The sequence below is a fragment of the Mobula hypostoma genome, chromosome 1, assembly GCF_963921235.1.
Source record: "Mobula hypostoma chromosome 1, sMobHyp1.1, whole genome shotgun sequence".
Taxonomy (NCBI): Eukaryota; Metazoa; Chordata; class Chondrichthyes; order Myliobatiformes; family Myliobatidae; genus Mobula; species Mobula hypostoma.
Genome location: NC_086097.1, coordinates 138,254,455 through 138,280,843, shown reverse-complemented (window position 1 = coordinate 138,280,843; position 26,389 = coordinate 138,254,455). Strand labels below are relative to the sequence as shown.

Below are 26,389 nucleotides of genomic sequence, written 5' to 3'. Positions count from 1 at the left end.
CCAGCCAGCTGGTCGGTAAAGATTTTCAGTAATTGACCAGCAGGTTCACTGTCGGGGCCTTATACTTTGGGAGGGTTTTCTGACATCGGCCTTTGAGATAGAGATCACTGTGTCACCAGATGCTGTGGGGGTTCACACAGCTGCCATGTTACTCTCCTTTTAAAATCACATTTAAGAGGCACTGAGCATAATCAAGGAGTGAAGCATCAGCGCTGTTTATGCTGTTAGGTTTCATGTTATAAGGAGCAATGACATGCAACCCCGCCACAGCTGTCGTGCATCCACTAGCGCCTCAAATTTCACACGGAATTGCCTCTTCGCTCTTTCAATGTGCTTCCGTAGATCATACCTTGACTTCTTGTAGGATCCTGGATCGCTGGTCTTGAGCGCCACAGATCTAGCCCTCAGCAGATTATGAACTTCCTGGTTCATCCAAGGCTTCTAATTTGGGAAAACTTGGTAGGTAGTTGATGGCATACACTCATCCTTGCAGGTCTTGAAGACTGTGACGGCCCTGGCTTATTAATTCAGATCCAAAGATGAATCTCGGAATATGATCCAGTCCATCGTTTAACCACAGTCCCTGAAGCACTCTTCTTCTCTCCCTTGACCATACCTTCATGGTGCTCACCACTGGTGCTGTGGTCTTCAGTCTCTGTCTGTTTTACCTGGAGTGGAAATACAGCAGGTGATTGGACTTACCAAAGTGTGGTTGGCACAGTAAGCAGTGATGTACCGATGATTGAATGTGTTGGCACCTCTGTTTCCACAGGTGCCACATTGATAGTAGTTTGTCAGAGAAGATTTTAAGCTGGCCTGGTCATAGTCCCATGCGATGATCAGGAAGGTGTCAGGGTGCACTGTCACGTTGATCATGGTGCTAAAGCACTCACCTACGCTAACCTCATAGGTGCTCTTGCATCTCATTGTCTTCTCCTTTCCCCCCAGGCACAATGTTAATGCAGTGTGCTCTTCCTCATCCTGATGGAATCTATCCCAAGATACTGAGGGAGGCAAGGCAGAAGATTGCTGGGTCTTGACAGAGATCTATGCATCTTCTTTAGCCACAGAACAGTCAGTATTATTCCCTTGTTAGGAAGGGTAACAGGGACAAGCTAGGTAATTGTACACTGGTGAACCTTATATCAGGCATAGAGAAATTACTGGAGAAGATTCTGCGAGACAGGATATACTCACATTGGTAATAGAGTAAGCTTACTAGCGCAAGTCAGCATTGCTTCTTACAGGGGAGGTTACATCTCACAAATTTGATTTGAGTGTTTTTGAGCAAGTGATGAAGATGATTGAGGCAGTGGATGTAGTCTACATGGACTTTAGTAAAGGATTTGACAAGGCACCTCATGGTTGTTGTCATGTGGGATCCATGGTGAGTTGGTAAGTAAGATACAAAATTGGTTTTATCATAGAAGGCAGGATAGTGATTGAGGAGGTCTGTGACCAATAGTGTTCCAGAGGGATCAGTATTGAAGCCTGTTGTTTGTGATACACCCTCTGTGGCCACTTTATTAGGTGCAGGAATGGAACCCCGTGTGATCTCTGCTGTAGTACCCTATCCACTTAAAGGTTTGATGTGTTGTAACCTGTGGTTATTTGAGTTACTGTCGACTTTCTGTCAGCTTGATCCAGTCTGTCCATTCTTTGGCCTTTCTCATTAACAAGGCATTTTCGTCCACAGAACTGCTGCTCACTGGATGTTTTTTTTTGTTTTTCACACCATTCCCTATAAAGTCTAGAGACTGTTCTGCCTGAAAATCCCAGGAGATCAGCAGTTTTTGAGATATTTAAACCACCCCGTCTGGCACCAACAATCATTCCATGCTCAAAGTCACTTAGATCATATTTCTTGCCCATTTTGATGTTTGATCTGACAACAACCTAACCCCTTGACCATGTCTGCATGTTTTTATGCATTGAGTTGCTGCCACATGATTGACTGATTAGATATTTGCAGTAACGAGTGGTGTATATAATAAAGTGGTCACTGAGTGTATGTAAATGATCTGGATGAAAATGCAGGTAGACTGATAAATTTCCAGGTTACCCAAAAAATATCGTGGATTTGTCTCAGTATGCAGCAGGATAAAGATCAGCAGAAGATTTTGATAGAGAAATGGCTCCCTGAAAGTGGCAACAGAAGTAGCTAGAGCAGTAAAGGACAGTTGATTGGAGCTTTGAGTGTAAAGGTTTGGAAGTCAATTTGTAGCTTCATAAAACTTTGGTTTGAAATATTGTGTGCAATTAGTCACCCCACTGCAGTAAGGGTGTGGAGGCTTTGGGGACTTTGTGGGTTGCCTCCCAGATATCCTCAGGTGTGTTGGTTGTTAACACAAACATCACATTTCACTATGCTTTGATCTACTTGTGACAAATAAATTTGAATCTTGAATCTACCGGTCACAGAACAGTATGCAAACATTTTCTCTCGGGATGACCTTCAGTAAGATCAAACAAGTTTCATGGCTCTCTAGTCCCTCAATGCAAATCAAGCTTTAGTTGCAATGGGTACATGGGACATAAAACTCTCTGGGCCTCTTACTGCACATGTCTGATGTGACTTGCCAAATCTAGCAATATCAATTTTCACACTTCTCTACTTTTGATCTGTGTGCATACTACATAGCCTCTCATTTAACTTGCTACAACTGCAATCCTTTGGTATTTCACAGAGCCAGGAGTTCAATAAAATATATATACAGTGTCTATAAAAAGTATCCAACCCCCTTGGAAGTTTTCACGTTTTATTGTTTTACAACACAGAGTCACACTGGCTTTTTTGACACTGATCAACAGAAAAGATCTTTACTTTGTGTCAAAGTAAAAACAGATCACTGAAAAGTAATCTAAATTAATTACAAATTTAAAACACAAAATAATTGGTTGCACAAGTATTCACCCTTCGTTACATCAGTATTTAGTAGCTGCACCTTTGGCAGTGATTACAGCCTTGAGTCTGTGTGGATAGGTCTCTTATCAGCTTTGCACGTCTGGAAGCTGCAATTTTTCCCCATTCTTCTTTACAAAACTGCTTAAGCTCTTTCAGATTGCATGTGGGGATCATGAGTGTACAGCCCTTTTCAAGCCCAGCCACAAATTCTCAATTAAATTGAGGTCTGGACTCTGACCTGGCCACTCCAGGACTGTTGTTTTTAAAGCCATTCCTGTGTAGCTTTGGCTTTATGCTTGGGATCATTGTCTCATTGGAAAGCAAATCTTCTCCCAAGTCATAGTTCTCCTGCAGACTACATCAGGTTTTCCTCCAGGATTTCCTTGCATTTTGCTGCATTCATTTTACCCTCTACCTTCACAAGCCTTCCAGGGCTTGCTGCAGTGAAGCATCCCCACAGCATGATGCAGCCATCACCATGCTTCATGGTAAGGATGGTGTGTTTTTGATGATGTGCGGTGTAGCATTTAGTCTGATGGCCAAAAAGCTCAATTTTGGTTTTATCAGACCATAGGTAATAATTCTTCCAGCTGACTTCAGAGTCTCCCATATGCCTTCTGGCAAACTCTAGCTGAGATTTCATGAGAGTTTTTTTTCCCAACAGTGGCTTTCTCTTTGTCACTCTAAAGCTTGTAACTCCTCCAGAGTTGTTATAGGTCTCTTGGTGGCCTTCCTCACTAGTCCCCTTCCTGCACAGTCACTCAGTTTTTGTGCACGGCCTTCTCTAGGCAGATTTATAGCAGCACCATATTGTTTCTATTTCTTGATGATTGACTTAACTGTTCTCCAAGGGATATTCAGTGACTTGGAAATTTTCTTGTATCTATCTTCTGACTTGTGCTTTTCAATAATCTTTTTGTGGAGTTGCTAGGAGTGTTCTTTTGTCTTCATGGTGTAGATTTTGTCAGGATACTGACTCACCAGCAGTTGGACCTTCCAGATACAGGTGTATTTTTACTACAATAAATTGAAACACCTTGACTGCTGCAGGTGATCTCCATTTAACCAATTACGTGACTTCTAAAACCAATTGGTTGCACCAGAGATGATGTGGCATGTCATATGAAAAGGGGGTGAATATTTATGCAATCAACTATTTTGTGTTTTATATTTGTAATTAATTTAGACCACTTAGTAGAGATCTGTTTTCACTTTGACATAAAAGAACCTTTTTCTGTTGATTAGTGTCAAAAAAGCCAAATTAAATCTATTGTGGTTCAATATTGTAAAACAGTAAAACATGAAAACTTCCAAGGGAGGGTGAATACTTTTTATAGGTATCTTTGAATATTTTTATAACAATTATTGACAGATTGTAATTTGATCTCAGCTTGAGAACTGTTCCTTGTTTAGGGGCATTGCATTTTAACATGGATGTCAGGTGCAGAGTAGATTTACCAGATTGGTTCCAGGAGCAAGTGAGTGTGGAGGAGTGGCGGGATTCAGCAGAGAAGTAAGGGAGTCTAAAACGAAAGGGCATAGGTTTCATAAGAAAAAAAGATTCAAAGAGAGCATGAGTGGCATTATCTCACACAGAGGGTGTTGGATATGTGAAATGAGCTGCCAGAGAAGCTGGTGGAGGCAGATACGATTACAGTGTTTAAAATGCATTTGTCCAGGTTCATGGAAAGGTTTGGATGGAGTTAGACCAAATGTACGCAAACAGCTCAGAAAGGCACCCTGCTCAACATGGATGAGTTGTCTGAAGGACCTGTTTCCATGCCAAGTAATCTATGATTTTGGCAGCTGAATGCATTGCTCCTGGTGAGAGCAATAACATTTGGGATGTTTACGTATTAAATTAGTACAGTATTTGTAGGTGCACATTTATTGGGGTCTTTTGGTGCTAGTTTACAATGTTATGAATTAATTTTCTATAACAAGCAGAAGGACTGCATACACGTGAAGTTAAATTGGATCTATCTTTTGTGGTTGTTAGTTTGTTTTGAAGTTGAATTGACTTTGGCAGCAGTACAGACTAATTGCTATTACAGATGTTCATTGTAATCAGAGTGATGCAAGGAACCCGAAATCCTTCAAGAAAATTACAAACCTTTTGTCTCCGCAAAACTCTCTCATGCCAAAAACCACAAGAGAGCTCAAAATATAATTGCTTCTGACTATTTCACCTTGTCCGGTTGTACTGAAATAATTATGGGGGCAGTGTTTCCAATGGATTTCTACAGTTTGACTTTCTCCATTTACAGCATTGAGAAAGATGGTTTCAAAAGCGACCATTGCATATGTGCTCCACCTGGTCATTCCAGAATGCCGCAGGTATGGACCGGCTTGGATCATAGTACTTGCACAATCTGTACTTGACAAGATCACTTTTTATCACTCTGATTTATTTCTGAATCTGATACTACAGTTTTTTTTTGTTCTTCGAGGGCATTATGTTAACATTTGATCCCTTTTCACCGTTTTCGGGGAGCTCAGAGATGAAGAACTGGTATTATGTTTAACTTAATGCAATGCTGATGAGATGAATTATGATATAGTGATTTGTGAGGATGTAAAGCAGTTTAACCACAAGCCAGCTACTTGACCAAAGCAGAGATTTCTCTTCTCCACATTCCAGTTTGAACATGAGAAAGAATTTTGAGTCTGCCAGAGTGCTGCCGCAGTGAAATTACATCATTTATAATATGCTGGCTGAGCTTAACAGAGCCTTTGTCAACCATTGTATAATCATAATAATTAAATTTATCATAAACCAATCAGTTATATCAACATAAGGACTTTATTATTACTGATACTGTGTTAAATTAACTTCATGCTCATAACAATAAATCACATCAGAGGCATGCTATAAAGTATGAATGTATACAAGTGGCAGTAGCTCAGAGGAGAATAAATGTTTTCAAATGAGTTGTATTTGAGTCAACGAGATGTTGCTTTACTGCTCTTTCCCGCATCTGTATGACCTGGTGAACAACTATTTAGTTGAAGTGGTCATGCCTTTTATATCCTTAGTATTGCTTTTTCTGAGGAAATGCATTAGGGAATCATAATATTCGAAACTAATTCTTTAAATCATCAGATTCTTCAGGTCAGGCTAACAATCCATTTTTCCTGGGGCAATATTTTATAACAAATTACTGGGCTTTTTTAAAGAAACAAGACAGGTGCACTGCTAATGGACTTTCCTCAATTTCATTGGAGGACTTTTGATCAACTTCTTAAAAACTGTCATGTGTCAAATTTCTAGAGTGGGTCACTTTGCTGAATTCAGAGCGGAGAGAAAATTCCAGAGATTGAACCAGTGCTCTCTGAGGACCGCTGCACGGAAGAGATCAGTGTGCCTAGAGCATGGCTATGGATAAACATTGAAGCTTTTTTGAGGTGTTGGTGTGCATAGAAGTGCCAAGGCAAACAGATGTATGTGGACAAACCTTCATTTTACTGCATTCAGGACTAAAACTGGGAGGTTTCATGGAAGGTGCTAAGAGTAATCCTTTAAGAAGTATTGGAACAGGCTACATGTTCAATGAGAAAGTGAAACAATGCCTGGATTCAGTGGATTAATCCTGAATATAACAAATGTCTCCAGAATTTTGACACTCAAAGAGCATGTCAAATGTAGATAGTAGGGTAACTTGGCACTATCTAATCAAATCCCAAAGGTTCTGTCTCTCCCAAGGCCTTCCAACATTTGATTGCTCCCGAAGCAGCTTCGGGATTTTTGGTCATTCCTGTAAGTAGAAATGCATTCTAAATGCTCTTGGATCTGGGAAGGAAATTCAGGACATGAGACTGGAGATGCTGGAATCTAAAGAAAGAAACAAACTTCTAAAGGAACTCAGCGTTGTGCAGATATATTCCAATATAATGCTAATTCATAGTGACTGAACTTAATAATGCCGAGGATTCCATACCTGTGTGTTTTTTTTACCTTGGCTGGTATTTACTGTGTCATCAAGCCCATACTTTGTTCTATCCTATTACTTAGAACTGTCAGGAATGACTGGAACCTTGTTTTCTCAAGAATGGAGGAGTCTGAGGATGAGCTAATGGAGATCTTTAAAATTCAGAAGTCATGTAATAGTAATACAGAAGATCATTCCACATTAAGAAGCCCAAATTTGAGGGCCATTGTAACTGTGGTTGAAGTCACCGAAGGGACGTTGAAATGGGTGATACAGAATTCTTTATTCAGCACAAGTATGTATCATTGGAGACATTCTCAGTAGAGACTCCGTGACCCAACATTACATCACATTTTATATGCTAAAGATCAAAGGTAACAGCAGGACAGTTCTATAGTTACAATGCATTCATACTGTTTCCTTTAAAATACCTAGATCTTCACACCAACACTCAAGACACCCTAAATTAAATGTTAATCACTGCTAGCTGTGAGCTGCATTTATGCATATGCAGACATTACAGGTCAGTGAGGGTTTCCTGGTTTGCAATTGACCCCAATCTGTAGCTCCAAGAACACCTTTGTTTTGAGCTGCATTTTAAGTTCAATCTGCAATCCCCATTCAGATTTGAAGGCTGATTGCTGTTGAAATTAATATTTGCTATATTCCATAACTCCAAAATATGTCCTAAGAGCCATATATACAAGCTAAACAGCACTGAGCTTAAGAGAAATCTCTTTACTCAGAAAGTGGGCAGAACACCTTGGAGATTAGTTGAGGTGAATAGCAGAAATGTGTCTAATGGAGAACTGGATCAGTAAATGAGGAAGAAAAGAAAGGTGGTGCTGATAGGATGATATGAAGTGAGTGGCATGTAAAGCAATGAGCTCTTTTAAATGAATGCCCACTTCATGTGCTGTGAGTCCATGTAATTCTGCTTGTCGTTATTGCCTCTTACAGTCATCAGACACACACCATTTCCCAGTGTGAGACCTGGGGCTGCTGAAGTCTTTGACTATGGGAACAACACCCAAGTCTGATCCTCACCTTGGAGGGATGAAGGCAGGTTTAACATCTGGAAGTGATGACTATTTGACTCTGACACATGTTAGTCTACCCTTCTTTCTGTCAACTGATTCTGCCTGTACTGAGTGTTTCCAATATTCCCATATTTGTCTTTCTGTTCCTAGAATTGTCTGAGGTATAATTCTAACAGCAGCCACTTTGGGTTCATATCTCTGATAGATTTACTAAACTCCATGATGAAGCTTTCACTGTTCGTGCGTTGAGATCATTGAACTTGGCCCTGGACCAGAAATTGGACCTTGTGTGCAGAAACTCAAGGGGATAGATCTTGACACAAACCATATGGGAGCTGGTAATCCTACTACTTAGAAAGGATGGCATGGTTTGTTTCTTTAAATTTCTGTACAAGGCTGCACTCAGGCTGAGGGTAAAATATCTGCCTAATATTTACATAAATCTGGGAAACATTCAGCAAGGATTTGAGTGTGGTGATAGGGCTGTCATTTAGCATTAGCACATTTATTTAAAGAGTGCTAGACAGGACTGATCTAATCTAAGCACTGCACATGTTGTTGGACCCATGAGCTCCAGTGTACAGACCGTGTACATTACCACCTGTTCATCAGTGCATGTGTCTTCAGTGTGTTTCCATTTGCTTAGTAATGTAAATTTACAGTACACGTGGAAGCAGTCCAATCCATTGGGTCTGTAGATTGTTTCTCTCCCTTAAAATATTTAGCAAATTTTCTTTTGTTTTATGTAGCTTCATTCATATTCAAATCAGGATGGGGTGTTTCTTAAACCTAAAATATGCCACTGTTTCCATGATAGAGTTCAACAGATATTACCATGATTTTAAGCTGTATCATTTTTTTCATTTGACAATAGTGTATTAATCAAAAAATAATGTTACAAGTGACTTAGAGTCATAGTGTAAAACAACATGGAAACAAATCTTTCCATCCAACTTGTCCACGACAATCATCTAAGCTTGTCCCATTTTCCCCATATCCTTTCCTCTCCAAGTGATTTTTTAACTGTTGCCATTGTACTTGCATCAACCTCTTTATCTGGCTACTTGTTCTATAGCAACACACACAAATTGCTGGATGAACTCAGCAGGTCAGACAGCATCTACGGAAAAGAGTAAACAGTTGATGTTTTTGGCTGAGACCCTTCTTCAGGGTATGCTTGTTCTCGATACTTTTTATTTTATTTTAGTTTTCTGAAGTTATATTCAAAGTAATCCATTAAAATTGAATGTAAAATGTTTAGAAATGCTGGAAGTGAGAGATGGAAACAAAATTCACAGTGTGTCTGCTAACAGTTAGAAAAGAATATATTTAATTTTGTTGTATCATCTAACTCTTCTCTCTGATTTAGAAGACAACCAACTTTTGACCTAGAATTTCATCTGCCTCCAACATTGCTGGCAGACATATGAACTTGTATTAGGATGACAGTGAACCATAGAAATGATAAGAGCACAGATACTGGAACAAACACATCAAGCAGCTTTACATCCAGAAAGACAAATACAGATTTCAAATGATTCCAAAACTATTGGTTTCCTTTTGTCTAGCAGTTAAGCTCGTCATTTCTGGTAACCCTGGGGGAAAATTTAATTCTTTGTTCAACTTGCACACATTGAAACAGGAAAAGCTACAATTATGATGGCTATAGGCAGGATGGAAGTAATCTTTTTCCCAGGGCAGTGCAGTCAGGAACTAGAGGGCACAGGTTTGAGGTGAGGGGGGAGAATTTAAAAGGGATATGGCAGGTACATTTTTCCACATAGAAGTTGGCGGTTATCTGGAATGAGCTGTCAGAGGAGGTAGTAGAGGCAGATGCAATTAAAACGTTTCAGACTTTTGGACAGATACTTAGCTAGGATAGCAAAGAGGGATACAAGTCTAATGTGGACAAGTAGTATTAGCATAGATGGGCATCTTGGTTGGCATGGACTAGTTTGGCCAAAGGGTCTGTGTAACTATGAACTTGGAGATCCTCAAAACCGGATCATAAAAGGAAGGCGTATTAAACCTGAAAAGAGGGTTATAATGATGGAGATGTTTAGAGAGGAATTCGTGAGCTTACAATGTTCTCAACTTGAAAGCAAATCCATCAATGGTGGATGAATTAAATTCAGGGATGTTCTCAAAGCCAGAATTGGAGGCATGTCTGCGTCTTTGGAGGATTCACAGTAGAGATGGGGAGGGGCAAGACAAGGTGGTTATTTGGGAATGTTAACATTAGAGTATGGGAAAAATAAATAGGCTAAAAATGGCTTGTAATAACACAGCAACTTGCATTTACAAAGCTTTTAATGCAGTCAGATCTCTCTTGTGGCTTCACAGGAGCATTATCAAACATAATTTCAAAATGATGGTGAGACAATTAAATCCTATTTGACTCGTTAAATACTTTAATTGTAAGGACTCTACTATTAACTGATGACTAAACCATGCTGTACATCTGTTTTCAATAAAAGGCATAAGTTTTAATTAATAAAATTATAGCATGGCCTTGTATTCTCCAATTTTATTTTAAAATTTGTGTTTTATTTATAATGATTAATAATCACAGTAAAATGAAATTAATAAGTAATTGTAACATCCAGGAGAATTTCTGCATTTGGCATCTGTGACGTACTCAAGTTTCTGGCTTCGCATAGACTTTTCTATCCCTCACAGTTCATCCGGTCCAGACTGATGTTTAGTGCACAGCTTACTGGAATGCTCACATTTGAATGCATTTTGCTTCCTTTTAATGCATGCCCCACTAACCATAAATGATCTTGGTCCTGATTTTTATTATTTGTGCTTGAGTCATCACAATTTTAGCAGAGGTGGGTCTATAATGGCCAGCCATCTAGGATATAAATGACTAAGATATCTAATAGATAAAAGGTGGCCCAATTCAGAAATTGTTTCTTTCTTAAGAAGGTGGCTAAAATGAAGTACGGAAATCTTTTCAATTTTCAACCAACATTTGGTACAAGCCACATGATAAAACTTTAGGACAATTAACCAATGCTTGATCAAGGGGTTGGGTTTTAAGAAACATCTTAAAGGTTGGAGAAGTAGAATGATAGAAACAGGAATTCCAGAGATTGGTGCCATATGTTTTTACTGCAGATTAGTTCTTTAATTTCACCATATATGGATTTTCCATCAAAAGTCTGAATTCTTCAACGTACTAGGCCTCTTACCTGATGCTTATTAATGAGTATATAAACAAGGGATTCGCAGCTACTTCACAAACTGCAGGGCCAACTGAAGCAGCGTCTTTCCAAAGTAGACAGTTATTTTTGAGTGATTTGATACTAGTTACTTTGACTCATGTATGGTATTGCAAATCTTGAGTTGGAGAGCATTATGCATGCAAAATAACTCTCTGTGCTGTTTGTTACCTAGGCTGCGCTTTCCTCAAGTAAATTCCTGCTATTTATAACAATCAGTGAACTGTAGTAAAATATCACTATATTACATTGCTAAGCTATTAATATTATAAAACAAGGTTGGAATTGCTGTTACTTTCAGTTCATTCAGTACTCTAGAATGATAGGGTAATCAGTCATTATTTTGGAAAATGGTCCAGGTAGTATGTGCATAATACTTAGCTGTTTTTATTTTTCATTGTAACGTTTATTGCACAGTAATTTACCAACAAGCAACAGTTTATAATTGTTGGCTCAGCCTTGTGTGTCTGTGTCTGTTTTATGTATTGTCTTCATTTCCTAGTTTCTTGACACCTTGCAGCTTATCTTGGTTTATAAATTGCATGGTCTTGTGGGTGTTTATATTGGTTGAAATTTATGATAGTAAATCATTACAGCAATAGTTCGGTAGTTGCACCACATCTCAATGTTCTATCACAAGTTTTTGCCTACTGCAGTCTGGACACACCAAGCCATATTGCCGAAGAGAATGACAAAGAAAATCTCAAACAAATGGGATTATTTATTTGATGGCTGTTTATTAGTTCTGAACTGGTAGATATAGCTTTGTCTCAGCATTGTCATTGTCATTGTCCCTTATAATTTAGTGGTATTCCAGCCCCAGCACCACACGAGGTTGGTGTGTGGGGTTTTCTCTGATTCCTTGTCGATGGTGAGGATGCCCTTGCCTCATTCTGGAGTCAATCTGGTGGTTAGGTCTTTTTGCCTTATCCTTTGTGCAGAAGGGAAAGACAGTGCTGCAGGCTCAGATGTGATTCCCAGCATCATTCCAAACATCAGAGATTCCTGGTTGCTTGAGTCCTGTTTCCCTCCCATGAGAGAAACATTGTAATTGTACCCATTGTTGGTGTCTTGAAACTGTTAGGTTTTGAGAAGGTGTTTAAATTTAAGGTCAAAGCAAATTATAGCTAAGCAGTTCATATTTACCAGACCACAGGTCAGTTTGCAAGTAGACATAGCTGCTTATAAAGGGGTAATATTTTCCTGGTTACCTGTTTAACATTAGAGGAACTACATGGTAATCAATGCAATGGTTTACCCAGGCCAAATAGCTGACTCATAACTAACACCAAGCACTTCACGTTGTGGTCCTCACTTCGGATCTGCTGCTTGACTTGTGTTGCCAGAGCATGTTACCGTAGCAACTCCTGGTGTAAAAAAAATTAATCCTAGTAAAAGACGTACATGGTTGTTCTTCTCAGAGTCAAAAGTTTAAAGGTGCTAATCTATGCATTTGAACACTGCTTAATCACATGTCAATATAGTATTCTGCTGGAGTCAGTTTAGCTGTTCAGTGAAGTAATAATAACCCTTTTGGAAATTAGCTGCCTATAATGTTAGAAATCTGGGAGTGTTTTACTTGTCAAATAATTTCTGAAACTCTTCTCACTTCTAATGCCAGTTTGGAGGTCAGCATTCCTGGTTGCATTCTAGCATCTGTGATTTTTATCTCTAGGTTCCCAAGAACTGACATCTGTAGCCAAATTAAAACGCAGGCTGCATCAAAGCTGTTCCTTAAGGGACTGGAACTCCCCCGGCATCTGATTAGGACTGTTTTGGTTTGCATGGGAATGGAGACCAGTAAAGAAAGAGCTTCTGTTCTCCTTCAGCACAAATGTAACTTTCTTTATCAGCTGGGGAAAGGAGCAAATGAGCAATCTCCTTTACAGCTTCTAGCCTCATTTGAAAGCTTTTATCGCTCAGACTAGTTATGGGAACCAAGTTGTGAAAGGTGCCTACACCTACTGTCAAATGAAAATTAAAGGGCATGTTCCTCTGCTATTTGGGCCCACCCTAGTTTTCAGTTTCTTTGAAACCATCGTCTCCTTTGACTTAAAGACACAGCTGGACACGACACACTGATTGATTGCAACAAAGGTTTGACTCCTGCAAAGGATTTGGTCATTATAACCTCAGTGCCAATGCTACCTGGTGATTACCATTCCCACTCCAGGGAGACGCACTTAACAAGCTATTCAGGCGTGTGTCGAGGTAAGGGGATCAAGGGTCAGAGGTGGACGGAGTTCAGCTGTGGGACAACAGCTGGTGTTTATGTCCCTCCATGGCCCATTACTTGAGCTTTGCTTCCATGGGACTGTCTGTAACACAGATCTGGTCAGGAATTTGTATTATAATGTTGACTGCAATGAAGCATATTCAGAAATTGATTTCTGGAAATGGTTGCAACACCAATCGGGAAATGATAAAGTTCCTATTAAACTGAGCATAATTTTGTTGTTAATATGAGTTGGAATAGAACACAGTTTCTTTTTTGCAGAGGGAAGGAATCAATAATACAAGGCATAATAAGATGGGAGTTACAGATCTATGATATGAAAAATCTTTCAATGCTTACTTCATTTTTAAAAAGAAACTAGTTACATTTTTGCTAATCTGATTAGGATTGAAGAGAGGCATGGTTTTGCTTTCATTCAAACTGGTATTAAAATGGCATTAAATGCACAGATTTTCATATGCTTTCAAATATAATTGCAACCATTTAAAGTGACTGTAATTCAATCAAATAAATATGCCAGAAATTTCAGTTTTTATAGAAATGTGCAATTCCAATTTAAGTATGCTTGTGTGTTTGTGCCTTTTGTGCCTCTAGTGTGGACATATTAGAAAGGTCAGAAAGGTAATGAAGGAACGCCAGCTTTACAGTGAAGCAAGACAATTAAACCAGGTGATTACAAATCCCCAAACCTGTCTTTAGAGCCCACCAAACATTGATTCATGCACTTCTTAGTTATACATGAAGATTACACAAGCTAGGTTTATCTGGAGATACACTTACCTTTTCAGCCTGGAACATAATGACATTTGATGAGGTGTCATTTGCCAGGCATTAGTGTCTGTAGGACTGTAACATGGATCTGGTAAACTGCAATGAGTGAGTGGTATCAAGGCACTTACGTTTTACAACAGATGTGTTAGAAGAATTGGGAGTAAGCTTGCTAAATTTACTAATGACATTGGTTTGTAAATTTGCAGTTGTCAAGGGCAGGTCGTGCCTTACCAGCCTGATTGAATTTTTTGAGGATGTGACTAAATACATTGATGAAGGAAGAGCAGTAGATGTAGAGTATATGGATTTCAGCAAGGCATTTGATAAGGTACCCCATGCAAGGCTTATTGAGAAAGTAAGGAGGCGTGGGATCCAAGGGGACATTGCTTTGTGGACCCAGAACTGGCTTGCCCACAGAAGGCAAAGAGTGGTTGTAGACGGTTCATATTCTGCATGGAGGTCAGTCACCAGTGGTGTGCCTCAGGGATCAGTTCTGGGACCCTTACTCTTTGTGATTTTTATAAATGACCTGGATGAGGAAGTGGAGGGATGGATTAGTAAGTTTGCTGATGACACAAAGGGTGGAGGTGTTGTGGATAGTGTGGAGGGTTGTCAGAAGCTACAGCAGGACATTGATAGTATGCAAAACTGGGCTGAGAACTGGCAGATGAAGTTCAACCCAGATAAGTGTGAAGTGGTTCATTTTGGTAGGTCAAATATGATGGCAGAATATAGTATTAATGGTAAGACTCTTGGCAGTGTGGAGGATCAGAGAGACCTTGGGGTCCGAGTCCTTAGGACACTGAAAGCAGCTGCACAGGTTGACTCTGTGGCTAAGAAGGCGTATTGTGTATTGGCCTTCATCAATCATGGAATTGAATTTAGGAGCCAAGAGGTAATGTTGCAGCTATATAGGACCCTGGTTAGACCCCACTTGGAGTACTGTGTTCAGTTCTGGTCGCTTCACTACAGGAAGGATGTGGAAGCCATAGAAAGGGTGCAGAGGAGATTTACAAGGATGTTGCCTGGATTGGGGAGCATGCCTTATGAGAATAGTTTGAGTGAACTCGGCCTTTTCTCCTTGGAGCAACGGAGGATGAGAGGTGACCTGATAGAGGTGTATAAGATGATGAGAGGCATTGATCATGTGGATAGTCGGAGGCTTTTTCCCAGGGCTGAAATGGTTGTCACAAGAGGACACAGGTTTAAAGTGCTGGGGACTAGGTACAGAGGAGATGTCAGGGGTAATTTTTTTACTCAGAGAGTGGTGAGTGCATAGGATGGGCTGCTGGCAACGGTGGTGGAGGCAGATACGATAGGGTCTTTTAAGTCACTTTTGGAGAGGTATACGGAGCTCAGAAAAATAGAGGACTATGGGTAAGCCTGGTAATTTCTAAGGTAGGGACATGTTCGGCACAACTTTGTGGACCGAAGGGCCTGTATTGTGCTGTAGGTTTTCTGTGTTTCTGTTTCTATGAAAATTGGCAGTATGTATAGTGGACAGTAAAGAGGTTATCTAAAATTTCAACAGGATCGAGATCAACTGGGAAGGTGGGCCAAGGAATAGCAAATAGAATTTAACTAGGACAAATATGGTAAAGATCCGGAGTGTGTTGTAAAACAGATCCAGTGGTACAGTATATAGTTACGTTAAAATGGTGACACAGTAACAGGGTGAAGATGATGATTAAGACCATAAGGTATAGAAGCAGAATTCGGCCATCTGGCCCCTCGAGTCTGCTCTGCCATTTCATCATGGCTGATCCAATTTTCCTCTCAGCCCCAATCTCCTGCCTTCTTCCTGTATCCCTTCATGCCCTGACCAATCAAGAATCTATCAACCTCTGCCTTAAAAATACATAAAGACTTGGCTTCCACTGCTGCCTGTGGCAAAGAATTCCACAGATTTACCATTCTCTGGCTAAAGAAATTCCTCCTCATCTCCTTTATAAAAGGATGCCCCTCTATTCTGAGGCTGTGTCCTCTGGTCTTAGACTCTCCCACCATAGGAAACATCCTCTCCATGATCACTCTATTGAGGCCTTTCACCATTCGATAGGTTTCAATGAGGTCACCCCTCATTCTTCTGATTTCTAGTGACACGCTCTCAGGCTGCTTTTTGATATCCCAAGGACATGGCCTGGAAGACTAGTGCACCTCAGGGTGCTGGATTTTCGTGGCTCTGGAGACAGGCTGACTCAAAGCCAGTGGCCCTGATTGAGACATCGCAGGAGAACAAAGAATATTGGGAGCTGTGTGTCCAGAGACCTGAGGCTTTCCGGGACTGATTTTCTGGGAGCAGAGCTCGGAAAAAGCGATGCAACAGAATTGTAACATCATACATCAGTGAGTCATTTGTTACGTCGCTCCTCTTGCTCTGAAACGGGGCACCTTTTTTTCCCTTATTAGAGGGGGAGAGAGAGAGAGAGCCTGTGGTATGTCGAATTACCAGGTGAACAAGTACTCTGGGGTAATGCAAGTCTGTGTCTTTATTGATGCTTTGCTGCATGTTTGAGTGCTTGGTGCAGGCCGCTGATGCTTTCTTGCTGGTGGGCGAGGGGGGACTGTTACTTGGCTGTTGCTTGTGTGTGGGAGTGAGGAGCTGGGGGGGGGGGCTTTGGAGTTCTAATCTTTAACTGTCATTCATTCTTTGGGCACTCCTCTGTTTTCATGGATGTTTCCGAAGAAAAAGAATTTCAAGATGTATATTGTATACATTTCTCTGACATTAAATGTACCTATTAAACCTATTGAATAGAGGCTGAGGGCCATTCTGCACTCTTCAAATGGAATGCTTTCCTTCATTGCCAGGGCTCCGAGTACAAGGAGTGGAAAGTCTTGTTACAACTGTACAAGATTTTGATGAGACTGCATTTGGAGTATTGTGTGCAGCAGAAATCTTTAAGCTGGAAAGGATTCATAAAAGATTCTTGAGAATGTTTCTGGGACTGTAGCGCTTGAGTTATAAGAAGAATCTGGATGGTCTTGTTTTTTTTTTAAACCTAGAGCATAGCATAGGGGTGACCTTATAGAAGTTTATGAAGTTATGAGGGGCACAGATGAGGGTGAGTTGTCATAGTTTTTCATAACACTTAGCCTTGATTCTGCTTTGGGTATGAAACTGAGCAACAGAAGTAGGTGATAGGCTGCTCAGCCCCTTTTAGCTCCGTTAGCTTGATCTTTTACCTCGGTACTACTTTCCAGCACTAACCCCAAATGTTTTTGAGTCCCATAATATAGTGTACAAACATTTATCAGTCCACAGCAATCCATGTCTCCTCCATGCCCAGGAATCAATCTGTACACTTTATTATGTAAATTCCCCTGAAGTGGTGACACCCGCCCTGTACGTATTATTCCAGATGTGATCTCACCAGGTTTCTACATAATTGCAGAATGACGTCTGTGCTTTTGCACTCAAACCCTCTTGCAATAAAGATCAACACACCATTTGCCTTCTAATCGTTTCCTGTACCTGTATAATAACTTAAATGTTTCATGCACAACGAGACCTAGGTCTCTCTGAACACTTTTCAGTTTCCCACTATTTAAAAAAAGTACTCCACTTTTCTTCTGCCTGTGGATGATCTCATTTTTCCACCTTGTATTCCATCTGCTGTTTGCTTGTCCATTCATAAACACGAGATTCTGCAGATGGTGGAAATCCAGAGTAACATTGTGGAGGAAGAGATTGATACTGTCCTCATTCGCATCTCCATTCCCTGGACATCTGTGCTCAACCCTTATTTTCGCTGCCTTAACAGAGATAGAGTTTCTTCTATCCTACCACCCCACGAGCCTCTACATCCATCACGTCATTCTTCACACCTTCTGCCATCTTCAGCAGTATCCTACACCCCCTCCACTGTTTTCTGCAAGGATCACTCTGTCCATGATTTCCTTGTTCATTCATCCCACCCCACCAATCTCCTTCCTTGCAAATATCCCTGCAAGCAAAAGAAATGCTACGCCTACCCATTCGCCTCCTCCCTCACCTCCATTCACGGCCCCAAGCAATCCTTCCTGGAATGGCAACACTTCATATGTGGTTTTATTTGTGGCCATCTGTTGTATCCAGTGCTCCTGATGTGGCCTCCTCTACATTGGTGAGATCTGATGCAAGTTGGAGGACTGTTTAGTTGAGCACCTCCGTTCCATGTGCCAAAAGTAGAATTTCCTGGCGGCCAACCATTTTTATTCCTATCTGCATTCCCATTCGGACATGTCGGGCCATGGTCTCCTCTTCTGCCACAATGAGGCCGTTCTTTTGGGTTGAGAGGCAACACCTCTTATTTTGCCTGGGTCGCCTCCAACCTGATGGCAAGAACATTGATATCTCCTTCTGGTAATGACTTTTCCACTTTCTTTTCCCTTACCCCCCGATGTTTCTCTGCCTGCACTGCCACTATTTTCTACTATCGAGCCAAACACTTCACATTCACTCCTTTCCTTTTATCTCCCCTGAAAGTTACTACCTCAAAAGCTTTAGACAGATTTGGCAAGCATTATTTACCTTTCATAAATTCATATTTATTTTTACAATCCCATCTTCTTCTTTCTATCCCGCTTAAGAATAGGTTCTTGAATTTTCCCCACTGATATCAGGCTTAATTGTCTGTGGTTTCACAAACACGAGTAAATAATTGACTGTTTACTCTTTTCCATAGGTGCTGCCCGGCCTGCTGAGTTCCTCCAGCATTTTGTTTGTGCTTTCTGTGGTATCCCTCTTTTCTCTCTTCCTCAGATGGGTTGGGTTGCATTTCTTTTGGTTCTGTTGGAATCATTTCAGGATCCATGGAATTTTGGAGAACAAGGTACACTTGCCAATCACAGCATGTTCCTTGGGAAGCTGTCAGCTATCAACACCAATAAATATTTTAGTACTACACAAGTGTTGTGCTCTTTATCTTGGCTGGTTACTTTCTGGTTCTATTTCCTCCTTTGCTGAAATCAGAAGTTCTCATAGTCCATGGTTCTTTACGCAACATTCTGAGCCTTTGCCTTTGATCTAATCTCAACATCTCTGTCTCGCCATGGCTAGGTTACTTCTCAGCTACACTTTTGTTCCTTAAAGGAGTATGTATCTACTTGCTGTAAACAGCTTACAAACTGTTCAAATCTTAACCTTTACTGCTTTGGAAATATTCAGCCTTTCCTGCTTTTGTAAAACTCTCTTATACAAAAAGATGAACACTTGACCTCACAACCTACTTTGCCATGGCCCTGTTGCCTTGTTGTTTGTCTGTCCTGCACATTCCATGTTACTATAACACTATATTCTGCATTCTCTTAGTGCTTTTCCCTTTGTACTGCCTTGATGTATTTATGTTTGGAATTATCTGCATAGACAGTGTGCAAGTTTTTCACTGAATCTCAGTAAATGTGACAAAAATCAACCAAGTACTACCCAGAAACAACACCACTGAGTTCTCACCAATTGCTGTGAATCAATTCGTGATCGACTGGTGTGTTAACAAGTTCTGGTCTGTACACAGTCCTACAAAGAGGATGTATGTAATTGAATTAGAGAAGGTGCAGAGAAAACTTACAAGAATGTTGTTGGGGTGAAAAGCTGCAATGAGAGGAGAGAATGTCCCTCGGGCACAGAAGACTGGAGGTATGTGTGATTGAGGAGTATAAAATGATCAAAGTGCAAAAGAAGAATCCACTTTCCTTGGCAGAGAGCTCAGTAACCTGGGAAAGGTAGAGATGTCTTAATCAGTGGAAAAATAACTGGGAGAGGTGGAGTTGTTTGTTTCTTTCCCACCAGTATTGGGAAGTGGAGCACTTGCTTGAAAAGGTCTTGATGCAGAATTCCTCATGAGTGTTGAAGCCAGGACCTTCAAGGCTGCAGAATAGGAAATGGAAATATTCTAAGTAGCTGCAAACATGAATAATCAATTGGCAGAGTCCTATGTGGTAAACTTTTATCATCTGACTTGGCACAGCAAGATCACACTAAGAAAAGTGATCAACAGTCTGTGTTCCAACTCTGTGAATTGAGGGGTAAATATCAGCCAAGGCTGCAAAGGGAATTCCCCTGTTCTCCACAGCTCACCTGCAAAAGCACACATGGCCTTAGTGTTTCTTCAGAAAGGCTAAGCTATGACAGTTCAGTATACCTTCAGTACTACATCGGAAGTGTTGGTCTGCGTTCTTGCACTGAAGGCTCTTGAGTAGTCCTTCAACATACAGTTTAGTTCAGTTATGCGTTTTGCCCACTATGTTAATTTATATCAGAAATGTATGGCAGGGAATTGCGCACAGATGTGGGAATTGGTTAACGTTATGAGGGACAGATTGGAATTTAGGTGATATTTGCAAATGTTTCAGCTCATGGTTATAATACTCCTTGAGCTCATAAATTCTAAATGAGTCAAATTTCAGTTCTATTTAGGGTAGAAAAAAATCTGTCTTTTTTGGTTGCAAATTGGATGTGGAAACTGTGCAGCTGTGGTGTAACGAGAGCTTGTAAGCCATAAAATGCTCTGTTCCAAATTAGGCCTGGGTAATGTCATGATGTGCGGTGTAATTTTTCAACATTCAAGATGTATTTATAAAAGTTATGTGCATCTGAAGTGTACAAGCCTACCCTTGTCCCTGCAGATAAGGTTCTATCACACCAACCTGTAATTTGATCACTTAAAAGTAGATGTAACACCCGGGATGCTTCCAGTGATTAAAAAGGAGGCAAAATTATTAACAGAACGACTTTTTAAGTGAATGAAATTTTCTGGAGAATATGTTTCTGCATTGAATATTAAATTATTGCTGGAAAAAATATTAGTTGTATTTGTGGAAGAAGAGTTATATCTTCAAGATGTTTGTCATCATCCTTCTCCCGCTGTGGACTCAGCATGAGAGACCATTTGACCCATCGTTCCTGTGCCAGTTCTTTGAAGGTTTTTTCTGTTGATCTCCATCTCCTGTGTTTTCCCTGCAGCCCTGCAAATGTTTCTTTTTCTGGTATTTATCCACTACCTTTTGCAAGTTATTATTGAATTTTCTGCCATTGCCCTTAAAGGCAGTCCTTTCCAGATAACAGCAGCTCATGCATCTCTGGCCTGCCCCTCTGGTTATTTTGCCCATTATCTTAAATGGTTTTCTGCATTCACTTGGGTTTCTGCAAATCGAAACAGCTTCATCCTATTTTCAAAGCTGCTGAAAGTCAAAAAGAAAGACTGAAAACAGAAGGTATGCTCCTCTGATCAGACCACTTCTCTGGAGTGAGAAAAATGGTCAGTGTTTCAGGCCAGTCTCTTTTAGTAAATAACATATGTCCAGGAACTCTTTGGGGTAAAATATCTGTGTGTAAGATATCTGCCATCGTGAGGAGATTGTCTTCTGATTATCACTGGGGAGCATGGGAGAATTCTGTCTCCCTTGAGATGATGTAGTAGCGTGCAGAGAGGTTGGAGTGGAAATTGAATGGCTCAGGTAGTCCCTTAAAATTAATGGCATATCTCAGTTGCAACAGAAGAGTGCCCTACTTTCTTTAGCTCTTTCTTTAGTTGTAAGTTATTTCCAACAATTCTTCAAAAATCCTAAATAAAAGTTTCAGCTGGCTTCCTGAACCATTTTTGCCAGCTGCACCAGATAATTCTCTTCAATAGGCAGGTCTGCTTCAGCCAATGAGGTGACTTGCAGGAAACAGTTTATACAACAAAGTAATTGTCACATGGTAAAGACTCTGTTTAAAGAGCAGAGGAAATAAAATCAAGGTGATTTCTTCAGAAAATTGCAGTGAACAAAGGATAGTCATATATTTAGAGGACTTAAAATTTTTAGAGAAAGAGGAAGCAAAACCTTAGTTAGAAAAAATTGTTTTTGGGTTTCTTTCTCTGCTATAACTCCAGATAGGCAATGAATGTACAAGGTAGAATTTGCATTTTCAATTATTTGGCCTGTGCCAACTGGCTTTCAGAATGTCTTTGAGTTGGCACCTAGTACCATTGGTGTGTACTGTTTGCTGCTGTGTGTATGGTGAATTTCAACAGGTTAATGTGATTTTAACCATTCCCATGTTTCTCTTCAATATTAACCTGTCTGTGTTATACAGAAATTTGAATAATGATGTATGTCTGGACTGAGATATTTTTAATCATGGAGCGTACACAACTTTTCCAAACATTAGTAAAAATACATCCACTCTCCGTCAAACTGAGCCAAAACTATAAGCCAAAAATAATCAAGCTCTATAATATTTGTAGGGAGAGGTTGAGCAGGATAGGAAAATGAGGGGTGATCTTATAGAAGCATATAAAGCTGAGGAGCATAGACAGGGTGAATGCACACAGTCTTTTTCCCAGAGAATGGTAACTAAAAACTAGAGAGCATAGTTTTAAGGTGAGAGGTATTGGTTCATCACTGCCACATAAATCAAGATGCAGAAAAAAGCTTCTCCTGTATACTGTTCATCCAGTGAGAACCACAATCAGCATGGATATTTGGGCTCAATGGCCTGTTTCCATGCTGTATGACTCTCTGATCTTGTGCCTAAAATCAGTCTCAGTCATTTACAGTACTGTGAGCACCAGGCTTGATTGACAGAGAAATGGCCCAATCATCTCTACAAGGCAGCACAGTGACATGGCTGGTAAGGCCACTCCCTTGCAGCTCCAGTAATCTGGGTTCAATCCTGACCTTGGGCGCTGTCTGTTATGAAACAGACTAGCAAGCAAGCATTTATTGCTTGTTTTTGTCCCACCGTATTGAACCATAGGGGAAGGTTGGATACGAATCAGTCACTGGGTTACTTCGGAGGAATGTCATGTAATTTGCTATAGGATTGCAGATATACTTGGACTCCTAGAGAGCAAGAAGAAAAAGTTCTTCAGAAGGAAATTGTCAAATATTTCAAAGATCTTTTTTAAAACTATGCATCTTGAATAAATGTTTAGTAGGGCACAAGCACAGACAGAACCAGTTTCTGGGAATAGTGAACATTTTTAATATAATGTATATGTTTCTTACACACCAGGGCACATGGCCAGTGTGTAAACAGAAACACCTTTTGTAGACTGGGTGCTAAATGTAAGAAAGAAAGGCTGAAATTTTACTTCTGTCTATTTTGTTTTATTATGAATTGTATTTATTATGAAATAGCATTACAGAGTGCTTTTTAACCTCTTTCTGCTAAAGAATTTGCTAAAGCAGTCAGCACCAAATGTCAAATATCTATGTCAACAAAGACACTTAATACCAACAGATTAGTTTTAGGAGTGCAGCCAAGATTCCTTGAAATTGACAGCAAACCAGTACTGTTGGCTAAATCCAATGAACTTTTCTCCCTTCCTCTGTTCCCGTCCCTTTGCAGCTTCCCAAACTTCTGAACTTTGAGCCAGCAGGGATATTTGAATGCCTCTGGTTTTTTTTTTGCCCTCTCAATAACATTTAAACGTGGAGCCTGATAGGTCACTCTGTCCATTTGACAAACAGCTGAACTCTGGAGTTAATTGAAAATCCACTCCTGTGGTCCACTGGTTGTTAAAATATCAGTGCAGTTGGGAAGTAATTTTGATGACACTGTGATGGACAGAAAGTGCTTAAAGCAAAGAGATGAGAATCAGTGAACCTGTAGCCTCTGTCACTACTCCCGTTCTGTGTTGGTCAAACCAACTCTGAGTGACTGCGGATTGTTTTATGATTGGCATCACAAGTACCAGAGTTTTCCTCCTCACCTTCCTGTGTGAATGGTGCACTGCTTTAGGAATAACATTAACCCTTTCACGCCTATACCATTCATTCGTCCTAGGAAGAAATCTGTTAATGAAAAGCTGGTTTAATTTTGTGATGTGAAGAGTCAGACTCGCAGGAAGTCAACATTCCAGTTACGTTTACAGAATGAGTTCTTTGGCAGAGGAAGTATTGTGATGAGTGTCCCAGTGCAAGGGAACACTTCTACATTTGCTTGAGAAAGTGAACTCCCAGTAGTTCCTTTGCAAAGGTGTGACAGCAGCCATTTCAGAAGTGTAATCAGAGTGACAGGTTGGGAGGATCTGAATTTTGGGTACTGTGAACTTGAATGCAGTGCTTTTCTGACTGTAACTAATCCTTCTGTGTCCTTCTAGCTTGCAGGTCGAGGCAAAAAGGAGAGCAAGAATTCACTGAAGGTTGTGGAGGACATGTTGGAGGCTTTACAAATCACACAGTCGTGAAATCATTGCTCTTGGTTGGATCTTAATCGATTTACTTCAGCGTGCTCAGATTTCAGCACGCTTTGTCTGTTTCCACGCCAACCCACCCACCAACTCCTCTCCTCTCCTCTCCTCTCACCACCACCCCACCTCTCACTTCAGTAACTCAGCCAAAGAACCTGTTCTGTGAATTTTACTATAATTTTGGCTGTCAGTAGATTATTACTTCACACCAGTGACCAGTAACATCCAGGTGTGCAGTTAACTACTGAAATCTAGCCATGGCCCGTAAACCTCAAAGAGTTCAAATAGTTGTTCAAGACTCTGCTGAAAACCACATTCACAGAATAAATATAGCCTTTCACCAATTGAAAGTGAACTCCCAGTAGTTCCTTACTGAGAATCCCTCATTGCTGTTGCCGTCTCGACATCTGTGAATGCAACTATGAGAACTTTGCAAGCAGTGTGTTCCATCTATTGGCCCAGGATTTACTCAGCCAGACAGCAGCAGCTTCTGCTTATAAAAACCCCTGTTGCTGCTGAGACACTGGGATATCCCTAGGCAATGTACTCTCTGACCCAACCATCATGTGCCAGGGGTGATATTCTGTTGAGCTTTCGTGGGTGAATGAGCAGAGTTCCCAAGCTCACTAGGTCCTGAGAACGTGGAGTAACCGAGGGCACTATCTAGCCTGATAGACTCTAGCCTATTTGTTATCTAGCCTGAGGAAGAGGGGTGCATGTTCTACTTCTAGATCCGACAAGACCATAATGCCACATAGATCCCAGTTCACATTCTGCTTAATCCTCAAAAATACAATGCTGTTCCAGCTTCCACACAGACACAAACTGGAATTTATTATACTCTGGCACAGGTACTGGTCAGGTAGCTTGTTCTTTCCTTGAGTTGCTTTGTTTTATAATAAGCCTTTTGCTAATTGCCATATTTGCCTTTGTGACTTCAGTGGGGAGTGAACGTAGGTTTGACCAATGGCAATAATAGCTTTGTAATAGAGTGGACTGCATACTCGTCATATACAAGGTTGTCACTACATGATGCAGTTCATTGGAATTGTGATCTCACGACATGCACTTCAGAATTTTTGCATTTTTTTTAGTATTAGACCTACAGAAGTTCATCCGGCAGCTGCAATCCGAATTGCTTGTGATTTTTCACAGCCCATCTAAGTTATTCATTCAGCATTTTGCATGCTTCCTAAAGCATTGAAATAAGTGAAACAACGTGGGAAGAATTTCTCTGCCTGGTGAGGTTCCAGAGTCTTTTGGCACAGACTTAGTTATAATAACATTAAATAAAATAGTTGAATTACCTGTTTGTACTTAACTTGGTTTCAGTCTGAGTGTGAAGAGCATTATCCTGCCATGCTCTTACAGAGTGTTTAGAGTGTGGAGCAGTACAGTTGCTACACTTTGAGTGCCCCTGCAACTGTGTGACAGCACCATCTAGTGCCCAATGAACTGCCTGCCTTTACACTTCTTGTTGAAGACGTACAACTTTAATTGCAAATAAATATTCACAATCTCATTCTCCACCAGAAAACAATAGACACAAAAGTTGCATTTTGGTGAGCCTGGGGGATTGCTTTGAACTCTGGTATTAAGGGTGTCACTTTAACAGCAAGGAAACGAGGGTTGGCCTGTCATATCTTTTCACTCCATCAGGATGGTGGAAGATTCTCAGCCACTGTTGAAGTGTCATCACATTTGTGATGTAGGAACAGCACACCTGTGTGGGCAGCAAGATCTCACAAACAGCAGCATGAAGTTTACCAACATTATTCAGCCTTCCCATCAGTCACGTTCCTCCTCTTATTTCTCTGTCAATTATTAACTCCACTCTTCCCAGTCTTCCTACCACCTTCTTGCACACAGTGGCTTATTGATCTGTCAATGATATCATTGGGATAAGGGAAAACTAGAGTTACCAGAAGGAAAACCTGTACTGGCAACAGAAAAGCTTGAGTACAGCCCAGCAGATTCCACATTTTGGGATTAAATCTGGACCACTGGAGCTGTGAAGCAAAACACCTACCTGTTATACCATTGTGTCACTATTCTGTTCTGCAAACTGTTAAGAATATCAGCCCAGCGCTTTTTCACAATGTCATATACAGATGGTTGGGA

At 40.5% G+C, this 26,389-nt stretch overlaps 1 protein-coding gene across 2 annotated transcripts in view; it reads left to right on the top strand.

The window, feature by feature from the left end:
- The window catches only part of emc2 (ER membrane protein complex subunit 2), a 156,779-nt gene extending 131,029 nt beyond the window's left edge, over nucleotides 1-25,750 (top strand). The window contains exons 11-12 of one of the 2 annotated variants that reach the window (XR_010019028.1): nucleotides 5,173-5,242; nucleotides 24,179-25,750. Coding sequence is in view for 1 of the 2 variants with exons in the window: in XM_063056754.1 (XP_062912824.1) it covers nucleotides 24,179-24,265 (87 nt within the window). In the remaining variant the exon portion in view is untranslated. The remainder of the gene's footprint in view (nucleotides 1-5,172; nucleotides 5,243-24,178) is intronic. The other variant, XM_063056754.1, reaches the window with a different exon arrangement.
- Nucleotides 25,751-26,389: the final 639 nt, after the last annotated feature.